The sequence below is a fragment of the Labeo rohita genome, chromosome 16, assembly GCF_022985175.1.
Source record: "Labeo rohita strain BAU-BD-2019 chromosome 16, IGBB_LRoh.1.0, whole genome shotgun sequence".
NCBI classification, from domain to species: Eukaryota; Metazoa; Chordata; class Actinopteri; order Cypriniformes; family Cyprinidae; genus Labeo; species Labeo rohita.
Window position 1 is genome coordinate 2,153,593 of NC_066884.1, and position 15,675 is coordinate 2,169,267.

Below are 15,675 nucleotides of genomic sequence, written 5' to 3' on the forward strand. Positions count from 1 at the left end.
TTGGAAATCCAAACAAAGAGAGTCACATCTGATTACATTTTTCAGTTAAATACGGGTTACTGACATCGCAGTAGTTTGATATGCTGTTCATCTAAAACTAGATTCAGTCATATGCATACAAAAATTAACTTTCTGTCACTTTCTTGTATGGAAAACAAGGTCTGAAATTCCTCAAAACATGTGGTTTTGTCTGTCTTTTTAATCTTACAATTCTGACTTATATCTTGCAATTCGTAAAGAAAAAAAGTCAGAATTGCAAAATGAAAAGTCACAATGAACTTTTTTTATTATTTTATTCAATGGCTGGAAAAAACAGCAAAAAAAAAAAAAAAAAAAAAAAAGAATCGCAAGATATAACTCTGCCCAAAAAAATCAATTTGCGAGATTCTTAGCTTAAACTTAACTTAACTTAAAAGTCTTCAAAACTAAAAATGGAATAAAAAAATAAAAATCTTTTTTGTCTTACAATTCTGACTTCATATCTTGCAATTATTAAAAAAAAAAAAAAAAAAGTCAGAATTGCAAAATGAAAAGTCACAATGAACTATTTTTAATATTTTATTCAATGGCTGGAAAAAACAGCAACCAAAAAAAAAAAAAAAAAAAAACCTGCAAGATATAATCTCCAAATTCTGCCAAAAACAAACAAAAAAAAAACAAATCAATTTGTGAGATATAAACTTAAGAATTCTGAGAAATCAAAGAAAATTAAAATGTAAAGATGTTCCTAGCAAAACTACAACTACAACTTTCTTAGAGAAACAAATCTTTAATTTCTCCCAGAATAAATTCTGGCAAATTGAATTCTAGCTTTAAAACTCTTAAAAAATACGGAAAATAAGTAAAGATACAGAATAAAAGTCTCTAAAAGTAAAAATGGAATAAAAAATAAAAAAGATAACTGTGACTTTTTATCTTACAATTCTGATTTTATATCTTGCAACTCTTAAAAAAAAGTCAGAATTGCAAAATGAAAAGTCACAATGAACTTTTTTATTATTTTATTATTTTGTCATATTATTTTATTCAATAACAACAACAACAAAACAAATCAGAATTGCAAGATATAAACTCAGAATTCTGAGAACAAAAAATGTAAATAGCATGAAATAAAATCAGAATTATATATAAACATTTTCATTACTTATAATAAATTCACATCTAAAACTACATTAAATAACATTTTATTTCATCCTCCCCTATATTGAGTTACTAACATTGTTTTGTCATTCAGATCTGTCTGTCGACTCACCCGACTTTCTCTTCCAGTTGCGTCTGTTGGCCTGAGATTTGGCCAGTGTTTCCTGAAACTCTGACAAACATCAAAACACAAGAATAAAGATTAAATCTGGAGAAATATTAAACATGACTGTCACATATGTCAGAAAAACTGATTTATACTTTTTTGCTGCATTAAATGAATGAAAATAAAATGACAACCAGCTTTATAACAACATGTAATGTAAAATGTAACTTTATAAAATAAAATGTAATAAAAACTACCGCAAATAAAAATTATATATATTATAAAAATTATATATTATATATATGTGTATATATATATATATATATATATATATATATACATATATATATATATATATATATATATACACATATATATATATATATATATATATATATATATATATATATCAGTCTGTCTATCTATCTATCTACCTACCTACGAAAGTATATGAAAGTAGCCTATTCTGCTAACCAAGTCTGCATTTATTTGAGGAAAAATACACTAAAATCAGTAATATTATGAAATATTATTACAATTTAAAATAACTGTATTCTAAGTAAATATATTGTAAAATAAAATTTATTTCTGTGATCAAAGCTGAATTTTCAGCATCATTACTCCAGTCTTCAGTGTCACATGATCCCTCAAAAATCTTTTTAATATGCTGCTCTGCTGTTCAAGAAACATTTCTAATTATTATCACTTTTGAAAACAGTCGTGCTACTTAATATTTCCATTACTTTCCAATTTACACTGTATTTGCGTCACTTATTATTGGTCTATCACATAACATTTTGGCTGAGGAGTGTTATAATGTGTCATAGTAAACGTACTCTTATCCACAAACACCAGCGTGAACTGGTTCTTGGCCCGGCCGTCTTTGAGCTGCGCGGTGTACGAACCCTCTTCGTCTCTTGATATTTGATCAAACAGGATCTCCACCAGACCGTTTGCCTTGTCAAAGTTAATCTTACGTGTCTGTAGGACACACACACATGCACACGGCTCTTTAGAAAGTCACTGAGCAAGTTGCTGATGTAAGACAGAATTAAAGGAACATGCACATGCAGATGGCTTTATTATGATGTCAGAATCTAATCAGACAGTCACCGGTGTACTGGAGATCTCTCTGTCATTGAGGATGAGCCGAAGAACGGCGGCGCTGCTGAGAGGTTCGGTCTGCAGCCACAGACGGACATTTCCCTGCTCCGACACGTCAATCTGCCAACCTTCAGACTTCAGGGCGATCACTGCATGAGAGATGCATAAGAGATTCAGTCATGTGCATACAAAGATTTCACTTTTTTGTATGGAAAACAACGTCGGAAATGTTTTTTTTTTCTTTCTAAGAAGTAAAAATTCAAGTTTGAAGCAACATTAAGCAAGATTATCTATGTTTGGATAACCTATTTAAAGAAGTTTATTTCTGCAATGGATTAAAAAATTAAAAAGATAACTGTGACTTTTTATCTCAGAGTTCTGACTTAATATCTTGCAATTCGTAGAAACAAGTCAGAACTGCAAAATGAAAAGCAAGAATTAACAAAAAAACAAAACTGCAAGATATAAACTCAGAACTTGGAAAAAAAAATAAGAATAGCGAAAAAATTAAAATTGTGTGATATAAACTCAGAATTCTGAGAAAAAAAATTGCAAAAAATAAGCTCAAAATTTAGAGAAAAAAATCAAAATGGCAAGATGTAAACTGAAAATTATGGAAAAAAAAAAAAAACAGAGAGATACAAACGTAGAATACTGAGAAAACAAAATCTAAATTGCAAAATATATACTCAGAATTCAGAGAAAAAAATAATAAAAATTATGCAATATAAACTCAGATTTCTGATCAGAAAAAAAGGCAAAATAAACTCAATTTTAAAAATAAAATAAAAATTGCAGGATATAAACAAATTAAAGTAAAAAAAAAAAAAAAAAATCAGAACTGCAAGATATAAAATTTCAAAATAAAAAAAAAGAATTGCGAGATATAAACTTAGAATACTGAGAAAACAAAATAAGAATTGCAAAATTATAAACTCTGAATTCTGAGAAAAAAATGGAACCCCCCCCCCCTCAAAATTCTAAAAAGAAATAAAAAAACTGCAAGACATAAAATCTGCATTCCAAAATATAAACTCCAAATTCTGCCAAAATAAAAAAAAGAACTGTGAGATATAAACTCAGAGTACTGAGAAAACATTGGAATTGCAAAATTATAAACTCAGAATTAAAAAAAAAAAAAATTCCAGGATATAAACTGAGAATTCTGAGTAAAAAAAAATCTGAACTACAAGATATAAAATCTGCATTTCAAAATATAAACTCCAAATTCTGCCAAAAAAAAAGGAATTGTGAGATATAAACTCAGAATACTAAGAAAACAAAATTAGAATTGTAAAATTCTAAACACAAAATTCTGAGAAAAAAAATCCAAATGGCAAGATGTAAGCTCAGAATTCTGCAAAAAAAAAAAAAAAATTCAGAATTGAAAAATATAAACTCTAAATTGTGTGATATAAACTCAGAATTCTGAATAAAATAAATCAGAACTGCAAGATATAAACTCAGAATTCTGCAGAAAAAAACCCTGTGTAATATAAACTCTACTGTTCAAAAGTTTTTTTATTAATTAAGACATTTAACGCTTTAATTCAGTAATTAAACTCAGACATTAAATTGATCAAAAATTACAGCAAAGATATTAATAATGTTACAAAATATTTACATTTCAAATAAATACTGTTCTTTTGAACTTTCTATTTATATGTGAATCCTGAAAAATAAAATGTATCACAGTTTCCACAAAAATATTGGGCAGCACAACTGTTTTCTGCACTGATAATAATCAGAAATGTTTGCTGAGCAGCAAATCAGCATATTGATTGATATTGATGATTTCTGAAGGATCATGTGACACTGAAGACTGAAGTAATGATGCTCAAAATTCAGCTTTGATCACAGAAATAAATGACATTTTAACAGATATTCACATTGAAAACAGATATTTTAAATCATAATAATATTTACTGTTTTTACTGTATTTTTGATCAAATAAATGCAGCCTTGGTGAGCAGAAGGGACTTTACAAAACTGAACAGTGACACTTACGTGGGTTTCTGACGTGCCAGCTGAGTTCTGTCAACCTCTCCAGATCTGAGGAAGAAAACAACACAAATGCAAAGTCAAATTCAATGTTTTCCAAAGGCACCGACTACTGTCAGAATGATCTGACATTTTTGAAAATAAGATTTAATGCTCATCATGTTGTATTATAGGAAGATGTTTGTCATGCAGTTTATATTATGTGACACAGACAGTCCACGTTCTGTCACACTTTGCACAGGGTGAAAATACACAGACCATGTACAACACGGCAAAGGAGCTCGGCAAAACATTCATCAATGGCTGAATGATGATAAAATACTGAGGTCGCACTAAGAAAAGACGAGTTATGCATCACGTTTTAATGCCGAACAGATGCACAAGGTCTTGTGGCACCGTGTGGAGGTAATGTATTATGTAGAGATAGAAATAAATATCTACCCTCCGCAGTGAAGGTGAAACTAGAGGAGACGTCGGGGTTTGAGCTCTGCTCCACCGTGTAAAGGCCCAAATCCTGCTCCGAGGCGTCCGTGAAGGTAAGAACAGACCTGGGACGAACATTTGGACAGATTTATAGAGTATTTAAAGGGGCAGTTGCCTCAAACAACACCTGTCATTTACTCAAACTTAAAACTGTATGAAATTACCACTCCTGTGGAAACAAAAAAGGTTCATTTCAAAGAGATTGTACTATCGCTTTAAGAAATTGTAAGGTGCCTATTTACAAAAATTAATAAATAATAATAATATTTTTGTTCAAAGATGTATGTTTTTTGTAAGTGAACTATGCCTTTAAGAAACTTTAAGATGTCTATTTACATAATTATTTTATTTTTTTTGTAAGTGAACTATGCCTTTAGGAAACTTAATATATAATATATAATATATTATATATATAATATATGTATATATATTTTATAGTAAATTTATAGTACTAGTTGAGTACTTCGTTGCAATGCTTCATAGAAATAAAATGTTTAAATATTTTTAATTAAATTAATTTACACTGGTTTTTAAATGTATAAAAAAGTTAATAGTTTAATATTGTAGCATCAAATTTTGATTACTTCATTGCAATACGTTTGAAATAAAATATTTAAATATTTTTAAATATCCTAATATAAACTGTTTTTATATTTATACTGAATAAATTAATGGTTTAATATTGTAGTATTGTTGTTTTGATATTTTTAATTTTTAATTAGCTTAATATTTTTATATTTATACTTAATAAGTTATAGTAATTTTATAGCACTGGTTGAGTACTTCATTACATTGTTTCATTGAAATAAAATATTTAAATATTTTAATTAACTTAATATACACTTTTTTTTAAATTTATTAAGTTTAATAGTTTAATACTGTAGCATCAGATTTTTATTACTTCATTTCAATACTTCATGGAAATAAAATTTTTAAATATTTTTAAATATCCTAATACAGGTCCTTTTCAAAAAATTAGCATATTGTGATAAAGTTCATTATTTTCTGTAATGTACTGATAAACATTAGACTTTCATATATTTTAGATTCATTACACACAACTGAAGTAGTTTCAAGCCTTTTATTGTTTTAATATTGATGATTTTGGCATACAGCTCATGAAAACCCAAAATTCCTATCTCAAAAAATTAGCATATCATGAAAAGGTTCTCTAAACGAGCTATTAACCTAATCATCTGAATCAACTAATTAACTCTAAACACCTGCAAAAGATTCCTGAGGCTTTTAAAAACTCCCAGCCTGGTTCATTACTCAAAACCGCAATCATGGGTAAGACTGCCGACCTGACTGCTGTCCAGAAGGCCATCATTGACACCCTCAAGCAAGAGGGTAAGACACAGAAAGAAATTTCTGAACGAATAGGCTGTTCCCAGAGTGCTGTATCAAGGCACCTCAGTGGGAAGTCTGTGGGAAGGAAAAAGTGTGGCAGAAAACGCTGCACAACGAGAAGAGGTGACCGGACCCTGAGGAAGATTGTGGAGAAGGACCGATTCCAGACCTTGGGGGACCTGCGGAAGCAGTGGACTGAGTCTGGAGTAGAAACATCCAGAGCCACCGTGTACAGGCGTGTGCAGGAAATGGGCTACAGGTGCCGCATTCCCCAGGTCAAGCCACTTTTGAACCAGAAACAGCGGCAGAAGCGCCTGACCTGGGCTACAGAGAAGCAGCACTGGACTGTTGCTCAGTGGTCCAAAGTACTTTTTTCGGATGAAAGCAAATTTTGCATGTCATTCGGAAATCAAGGTGCCAGAGTCTGGAGGAAGACTGGGGAGAGGGAAATGCCAAAATGCCTGAAGTCCAGTGTCAAGTACCCACAGTCAGTGATGGTCTGGGGTGCCATGTCAGCTGCGGTCAATGCAGCTAGCTATCAGGAGATTTTGGAGCACTTCATGCTTCCATCTGCTGAAAAGCTTTATGGAGATGAAGATTTCATTTTTCAGCACGACCTGGCACCTGCTCACAGTGCCAAAACCACTGGTAAATGGTTTACTGACCATGGTATTACTGTGCTCAATTGGCCTGCCAACTCTCCTGACCTGAACCCCATAGAGAATATATTCTACTTCAAAATTTCAAAGCCACCGTGTACAGGCGTGTGCAGGAAATGGGCTACAGGTGCCGCATTCCCCAGGTCAAGCCACTTTTGAACCAGAAACAGCGGCAGAAGCGCCTGACCTGGGCTACAGAGAAGCAGCACTGGACTGTTGCTCAGTGGTCCAAAGTAGTTTTTTTCGGATGAAAGCAAATTTTGCATTCGGAAATCAAGGTGCCAGAGTCTGGAGGAAGACTGGGGAGAGGGAAATGCCAAAATGCCTGAAGTCCAGTGTCAAGTACCCACAGTCAGTGATGGTCTGGGGTGCCATGTCAGCTGCGGTCAATGCAGCTAGCTATCAGGAGATTTTGGAGCACTTCATGCTTCCATCTGCTGAAAAGCTTTATGGAGATGAAGATTTCATTTTTCAGCACGACCTGGCACCTGCTCACAGTGCCAAAACCACTGGTAAATGGTTTACTGACCATGGTATTACTGTGCTCAATTGGCCTGCCAACTCTCCTGACCTGAACCCCATAGAGAATATATTCTACTTCAAAATTTCAAAGCCACCGTGTACAGGCGTGTGCAGGAAATGGGCTACAGGTGCCGCATTCCCCAGGTCAAGCCACTTTTGAACCAGAAACAGCGGCAGAAGCGCCTGACCTGGGCTACAGAGAAGCAGCACTGGACTGTTGCTCAGTGGTCCAAAGTACTTTTTTCGGATGAAAGCAAATTTTGCATGTCATTCGGAAATCAAGGTGCCAGAGTCTGGAGGAAGACTGGGGAGAGGGAAATGCCAAAATGCCTGAAGTCCAGTGTCAAGTACCCACAGTCAGTGATGGTCTGGGGTGCCATGTCAGCTGCGGTCAATGCAGCTAGCTATCAGGAGATTTTGGAGCACTTCATGCTTCCATCTGCTGAAAAGCTTTATGGAGATGAAGATTTCATTTTTCAGCACGACCTGGCACCTGCTCACAGTGCCAAAACCACTGGTAAATGGTTTACTGACCATGGTATTACTGTGCTCAATTGGCCTGCCAACTCTCCTGACCTGAACCCCATAGAGAATATATTCTACTTCAAAATTTCAAAGCCACCGTGTACAGGCGTGTGCAGGAAATGGGCTACAGGTGCCGCATTCCCCAGGTCAAGCCACTTTTGAACCAGAAACAGCGGCAGAAGCGCCTGACCTGGGCTACAGAGAAGCAGCACTGGACTGTTGCTCAGTGGTCCAAAGTACTTTTTTCGGATGAAAGCAAATTTTGCATGTCATTCGGAAATCAAGGTGCCAGAGTCTGGAGGAAGACTGGGGAGAGGGAAATGCCAAAATGCCTGAAGTCCAGTGTCAAGTACCCACAGTCAGTGATGGTCTGGGGTGCCATGTCAGCTGCGGTCAATGCAGCTAGCTATCAGGAGATTTTGGAGCACTTCATGCTTCCATCTGCTGAAAAGCTTTATGGAGATGAAGATTTCATTTTTCAGCACGACCTGGCACCTGCTCACAGTGCCAAAACCACTGGTAAATGGTTTACTGACCATGGTATTACTGTGCTCAATTGGCCTGCCAACTCTCCTGACCTGAACCCCATAGAGAATATATTCTACTTCAAAATTTCAAAGCCACCGTGTACAGGCGTGTGCAGGAAATGGGCTACAGGTGCCGCATTCCCCAGGTCAAGCCACTTTTGAACCAGAAACAGCGGCAGAAGCGCCTGACCTGGGCTACAGAGAAGCAGCACTGGACTGTTGCTCAGTGGTCCAAAGTACTTTTTTCGGATGAAAGCAAATTTTGCATGTCATTCGGAAATCAAGGTGCCAGAGTCTGGAGGAAGACTGGGGAGAGGGAAATGCCAAAATGCCTGAAGTCCAGTGTCAAGTACCCACAGTCAGTGATGGTCTGGGGTGCCATGTCAGCTGCGGTCAATGCAGCTAGCTATCAGGAGATTTTGGAGCACTTCATGCTTCCATCTGCTGAAAAGCTTTATGGAGATGAAGATTTCATTTTTCAGCACGACCTGGCACCTGCTCACAGTGCCAAAACCACTGGTAAATGGTTTACTGACCATGGTATTACTGTGCTCAATTGGCCTGCCAACTCTCCTGACCTGAACCCCATAGAGAATCTGTGGGATATTGTGAAGAGAAAGTTGAGAGACGCAAGACCCAACACTCTGGATGAGCTTAAGGCCGCTATCGAAGCATCCTGGGCCTCCATAACACCTCAGCAGTGCCACAGGCTGATTGCCTCCATGCCACGCCGCATTGAAGCAGTCATTTCTGCAAAAGGATTCCCGACCAAGTATTGAGTGCATAACTGAACATAATTATTTGAAGGTTGACTTTTTTTGTATTAAAAACACTTTTTTCTTTTATTGGTCGGATGAAATATGCTAATTTTTTGAGATAGGAATTTTGGGTTTTCATGAGCTGTATGCCAAAATCATCAATATTAAAACAATAAAAGGCTTGAAACTACTTCAGTTGTGTGTAATGAATCTAAAATATATGAAAGTCTAATGTTTATCAGTACATTACAGAAAATAATGAACTTTATCACAATATGCTAATTTTTTGAAAAGGACCTGTATATACTGTTTATAAATGTATACGCAATAAATTAATAGTTTAATATTGTAGCATTGTTTTTTGATTACTTCATAGCAAAGCTTCATGGAAATACTTAATGTTTTTAATTAACTTAATATACACTGTTTTATTAACTTTATAATTGGGTGAAAGATGCAGATTTTTTATTTATTTTAATTAATATATTATATTTTTACATTTGGCTAATAGTTCAATATTGCAGCATTGTTTATGATTATTTAATTGCTTCATGGAATTAAAATGCTTGAGTATTTTAATTAACTTAATAAATTGTGTTTTTATATTTATACTATTCTAGTGTTGGTTTTAGATTAAATTTAGAATAACATATCTAAACATTTTTTAAATGCTATGATATATACTGTTTTTATATTTGTTCCAGTTAAGTTATTAGTTTAATATTTTATAATTGGTTTTTGATTACTTCATTCCAATGCTTCATGGGATTAGCATATAATTTCCTCACAAACAAAATGCTTAAATTCACAATCTTCTGTCTTTTTTTAAATTTTCAAATACTTTTTTGCTTCAAAACAAAGTTTTAAACTCATTACTGACAAACAGCTGGAAATCCCTTTGGAGAAAATAAATGAGAAATAAACTTCCAGATCCAAAGCTGCAGAAAAAGTGTCACAGTTGTGCTCTTATTGTGACTAAAGACCTGTTGTTTTTGTTCTCCAATCGTGCTCGTCCAGCATCAATCGCTTTCCCGTAGTTCTTACTCCACTTAAAGACGTCTTTATCGGTGCCTTCAGGAATTTCAAAGCTCAGGAAGATGAAGCCGTCATTATCCACTCCGATTTCAATCTCTTTGGTTCCTGGTGGCAAATGCGGGACAGAGTTAAAAGCGTCTCGCTGTAAAATGAGCGTGAAATCATTATGCAGATTTACAGGCAGCTGACCTGCTTTAGTCTGCGCTTCCACCGGCTCAGACGCCATCGAAGACATGCCGACTCCAGCTGCGTTAATGGCAGACACACGGAGGCGGTACGTCTGACCTGCTTGCAGACCTGAAACCTAATCAACAATCATCCAGAAACAGGTCAGTCCTCCGTCAAGGCTTTAGTGGGTGTAGATGCAAATGCATCTAAAGTGAATTGAACCAACACACTTTTTAAGGCAATACACCACAGGTTTGACATGCATTGGACAATTTTGAGATTTTAGGCTATTTTGCGTCTTAATTTCAGACTTGTGAAAAGAAAACATCCAAAATACACTTTTAAGAGATTATTTTATTACACTTTATTACACTAGGAGCACAAATTTGTTAATTAAAGTTTACTGTACTTTTAAATATTAAAAAAAATATATATATATATTTTAACCTTTTTTATTGTACTTCAAAATTTTGCTTGGAGTTTCTTTGCAACTAATTGTAAAATATATTACATATTACATATTTTATATATTATAAAAAATGTTCTACACTTTTTTATTGTATGTACACCAAATTTTACAATTTTATTCTTATTTGTATTTTGAAGTATTTTACAGAAGAGTTTATTCATAAATAATTTTGGACAAATGTTTTGTTTAAAATATTTTTTAAACAAACCCCACTGTAAAACCCTTTAAAATATACATAGGAATAAAATTTTTTTAGAAAAAGTTTTGTGTATATAAGTGCTGCTGAAGTGGGAGGAAAATTGTCAAAATTGGTTAAAATATATTTTTTCTGATTTATTGAATGATTAAAAAGAAAAATCTTTAAATGCTGTTTTCTCAAAACAAGTCATTCTCAAGCAATTCAGCAGCATTTATACTGTAAATGTTTTTTTGAATTTGTAAATAAACATTTATTGTATTTTTGAATATTTAAAAAAATATAGACTTTTTTTAAAAAGTTTATTCTACTTCAAACTTTGGCTTGGTGTTTCATTGTAATTGTGAAATATATTAGCAATTTTTGAGTAAAATTCTTTTGTACACCTTTTTATTGTACATACACTAGATTTTACAGTTTTCTTCCCATTTATGTTTTTGAAGTATTTTACAGCAGTTTTTATTCATAAATAATTTTGGACTAGATTTATATAACATTAATTCAGTATATAACATTTTATATAAATATTATGTAAATGTGGTTCAACATATTGTATTGAAAATATTATTTATTCTACTTCAAAATTTCACTTTAATTCAATGTGTAACTTGTTTCTTTGGTAATAATTGTGAAATATATTAGCAATTGTTTCTATACTTTTTTATTGTACATCAAATTTTACAATTTTACCCCTATTTATATTTTGAAGTATTTTACAGAGGGGTTTGTTCATAAATAATTTTGGACTAGATTTATATAACATTAATCCAGTATATAACATTTTAGATAAATGTTATGTAAATCTGGTTTGAAATTATATATAAACAAACCCTACTGTAAAATCCTTTAAAATATACATAGGAATAAAACTGTAAAATCTGGTGTATGTAAGTGCTGCTGAAGTGGAGAAAAAACGTATCAAAACTGGTTAAAATGTTTTTTTTTCTGTCTGTTGACAGTATTTTCTGATTTATTGAGTGATAAAAAGAAAAATCTTTAAAGGCCATTTTCTCAAAACAAGTCAGAAATTTGCACTTCAGCAGCACTTATACTGTAAAAAATATATTTGTGAAGTTGTAAATAACCAACAAGTTTATCATATTTTATTTAAAAAATCTTATTTTATTCTACTTCAAAATTTCACTTTAATTTAATGTGTAACTTGTTTCTTTGGTAATAATTGTAAAAATATATTAGCAATTGATTCTACACTTTTTATAGTACATACACCAAATTTTACAATTTTACTCCTATTTATATTTTGAAGTATTTTACAGAGGGGTTTGTTCATAAATAATTTTGGACCAGATTTATATAACATTAATCCAGTATATAACATTTTAGATAAATGTTATGTAAATCTGGTTTGAAATTATATATAAACAAACCCTACTGTAAAATCCTTTAAAATATACATAGGAATAAAACTGTAAAATCTGGTGTATGTAAGTGCTGCTGAACGTATCAAAACTGTGAGAAAAACGTATCAAAACTGGTTAAAATGTTTTTTTTTTTTCCGTCTGTTGACAGTATTTTCTGATTTATTGAGTGATAAAAAGAAAAATCTTTAAAGGCTGTTTTCTTAAAACAAGTCAGAAAGCTGCACTTCAGCAGCACTTACACTGTAAATAATGCTTTTTTGAAGTTGTAAATAAAAGTTTATTGTATTGTATTGAAAATATTATTTATTCTACTTCAAAATTTCACTTTAATTTAATGTGTAACTTGTTTCTTCGGTAATAATTGTGAAATATATAGTATATAACATTTTATATAAATGTTATGTAAATCTGGTTCAAAATTATATATAAACAAACCCTTCTGTAAAATCCTTTAAAATATACATGTCAATAAAACTCTAAAATCTGGTGTATGCAAGTGCTGCTGAAGTGGGGAAAAAACTCAACACTGAATAAAATGTATATATTTTTCTGGCTGTTGACAGTATTTTCTGATTTAATGAGTGATTTAAAACAAAATAATGATATTTTAATATTTTGAGCCTGGTTTCATCCACCGTTCAGATGTTCTGGGAATGTATGCAAATAAGCGCATATTTAATTAGATAATGACTCGTTTCCACATTAAACTTGGCATTTTTCAAAAACTTGCAGTACAAAGCACCTTAGTACACTGTGATTAATCAGCTGGATAAAGAAAAAAGTAAATTTTTTTCACTGTTTACCTATAGTGACTTACTTTAAATTTGATTCCTAATGCACATTTTGAAATTAAGCATATAAACTTAGATTGCAGTTCAACTCGCATTCTTAAATTGAGTATTTTGCAATCGAAAAAGAAACTAAACGCACCTTTAAGTGAGTTTCTGTCACCGGCTCACTCGTCACAGGGGTCCAATCCTCAGACTCCGCCCCCTCACTGATCTCCACTATATACCCACTGATGTCTGATTGGCCCTTGTATATAGGCTCCGCCCACAGCAGCACAAGAGAGTTTCGCCTCACTTCTCTAAATTCCAGATCATACGGACAACCTGCAACACGTTCATACAACAATCCAATCACATATTCACACTTTGTATATGAACTGTAATTATTTTCTTGAACATAGAAACTATAAATAAAAGAAACAAGTCATCTAGTCTACAACAAAGCATAAAAATGATAACCAAGGAGAAATGTACTGTGCCGTCTCCACTCTTTCTAGTTAAATAAATGTGCTGTAAGTGGAAAAAAAAAGTGAACCAGCACAAGAGAAACACAATGGAAGAAAAACTGCTTTTATTGATTTCTGGATTTTGCATCACTGTGCCAGACAGACACAGTCCTGTGAAATACACTATAACGATTAAGTCATTAAATATAAAGAACAGAAACATATTAAAGATTAATGAAAGAAGAACAGCATGTTAGTCTATGCCAGATATGGTCTAGTTCAGAGAAGCTTCTATAAAAGATGACTGAAGCAAATCAAATTTATTGTTTACTATGATTACAAAGTGTATAAGTTGTGCAATTAATATGTAAATAAATAGTGCAATAATACAAAATCACTTAATATGCAATAAATGTGAAGACATTTGGTAATATAACCTTTTTTGCAAGTTTATGTAGATGCAATAAAATTGTTTTCCAAAAACCCAACCAATCTTTCTTCCTCAAAATTGCTACAAGGAAATGTAGCTGTAAATGAACATGATCTCACCAGGCTCAGGCATCGTCCAGCGCTCACACAGAAACAGTTCGCTGGGTTCAGAAGCGTCACCCAATCCAACGATGTTGGCCGCGAAGACACGGAACTGGTAAAAATGTCCTTCCTGAAGGCCTGTCACCTAAAAACAAAACCAACAAATAATGGAAAATTAATTAATGTGTCAGAAAGAACAGGAGAGAAACCTAAAATACAATATAGAAATATAATAAAAGGATATCTGTAAAAAAACAGACAGCATGGTGTTAATAAACAAGCAGGTTTAGAATCTGTTTTCACATTTTCAGTGTTCATTTAAATGCAAAATGTGTTTAAAAGCGCAGAGGAGAGGATTACACTGCTAATGGAAGCTGAAAGCATCTTCAAAATAACTCAAAATATTTAATGAACTAAAACACAAGAGACAGAAAATAACTTTGTGGATGAGTGACGCTCCAATTCTGTGTGAAATCTGTTGAGTCCTTCGAATCAAATGCATTTTTAATCATTCTTATTAGTTTTTTATGTTTATATAGCTTGTATGAATTTTTATTTCAGTTTTAGTTATAGCTATTTTAGTACTTACATTTTTTGGTTAATTGTTTCTTTAATTTCAGTTCACATTTATTTTATTTATTTATTTTTTTTGGTGGAAATCTGTGGAGTCCCGAAACATTTTCAACCTGAAACAGTATTATTTTACTATTTTAGTATTTATTCATATTTTGAATTAGTTTTAATTTTCATATTAGCATTTTAATGCTAGGTAAAGCTTTAGTAATTTTTTTTTTTATTGTTAATATTTTGATTTATACTTTTTATTTATAACTATACATTTTTTTAATTTCAGTTCAGATTATTTTTTTTAATGGTTCAGTTTAAATTTGAATTAAAATTTCTTATTAAAAATGTAATAAAATAAATTTCAGTCTAAAATAATTGAATTTTATTATCTTTTTGTTTAACGACAATAACCCTGCCCAGAAAAGCCTTTATCTTCAGTGCATTGATCCGCCGGCTGACGTCTATATCAAGGACCATTAGGCCCGAGAGCTACTTATCCGATAAACATTACTTTAAGACTTGTTTCTGTGATGAGAAGCAAAGATCACCGCGAGTGGCCACCTCGTCACAAGTAATTGGGATTGGATTTAGGAAAACGGGCCTTCTTGAGCCTTTAGACTTGTGATTAACTGTTGCCTGAATCCTCTTATCAAATCAGAGGCTTATCTAGGAGCTCAAATCTCTCGAGGTTCAAGATCAGGCCACCTGCGGCCTGCTGGGACGGAGAACGCCCACTAGATGGCAGACGTCAGAGGACTGTAATGTGGGGTGGTGCGCGTTTGTGGCGGTCTGTAATGAGTCTGGGCAGGTGGCGTGTGTCTCTGACTGCTCAATGAGCGGCGGAAAACATTAACATGGGCTTCATGCTACGACCACAGTGCCCTCGAAGATCAATGTTTTCTAATTGACATAATGTAC

General features: G+C 33.0%; 1 protein-coding gene across 1 annotated transcript in view; it reads right to left on the reverse strand.

The window, feature by feature from the left end:
* Positions 1-15,675, reverse strand: part of myom3 (myomesin 3) — an 86,988-nt gene that overhangs the window by 8,761 nt on the left and 62,552 nt on the right. Inside the window, exons 19-27 of the mRNA XM_051131216.1 lie at positions 14,209-14,335; positions 13,356-13,537; positions 10,400-10,514; positions 10,159-10,315; positions 4,793-4,899; positions 4,358-4,402; positions 2,360-2,499; positions 2,083-2,227; positions 1,253-1,312 (exon numbers count right to left, since the gene is read on the reverse strand). Coding sequence (XP_050987173.1) covers positions 1,253-1,312; positions 2,083-2,227; positions 2,360-2,499; positions 4,358-4,402; positions 4,793-4,899; positions 10,159-10,315; positions 10,400-10,514; positions 13,356-13,537; positions 14,209-14,335 — 1,078 coding nt within the window. The remainder of the gene's footprint in view (positions 1-1,252; positions 1,313-2,082; positions 2,228-2,359; positions 2,500-4,357; positions 4,403-4,792; positions 4,900-10,158; positions 10,316-10,399; positions 10,515-13,355; positions 13,538-14,208; positions 14,336-15,675) is intronic.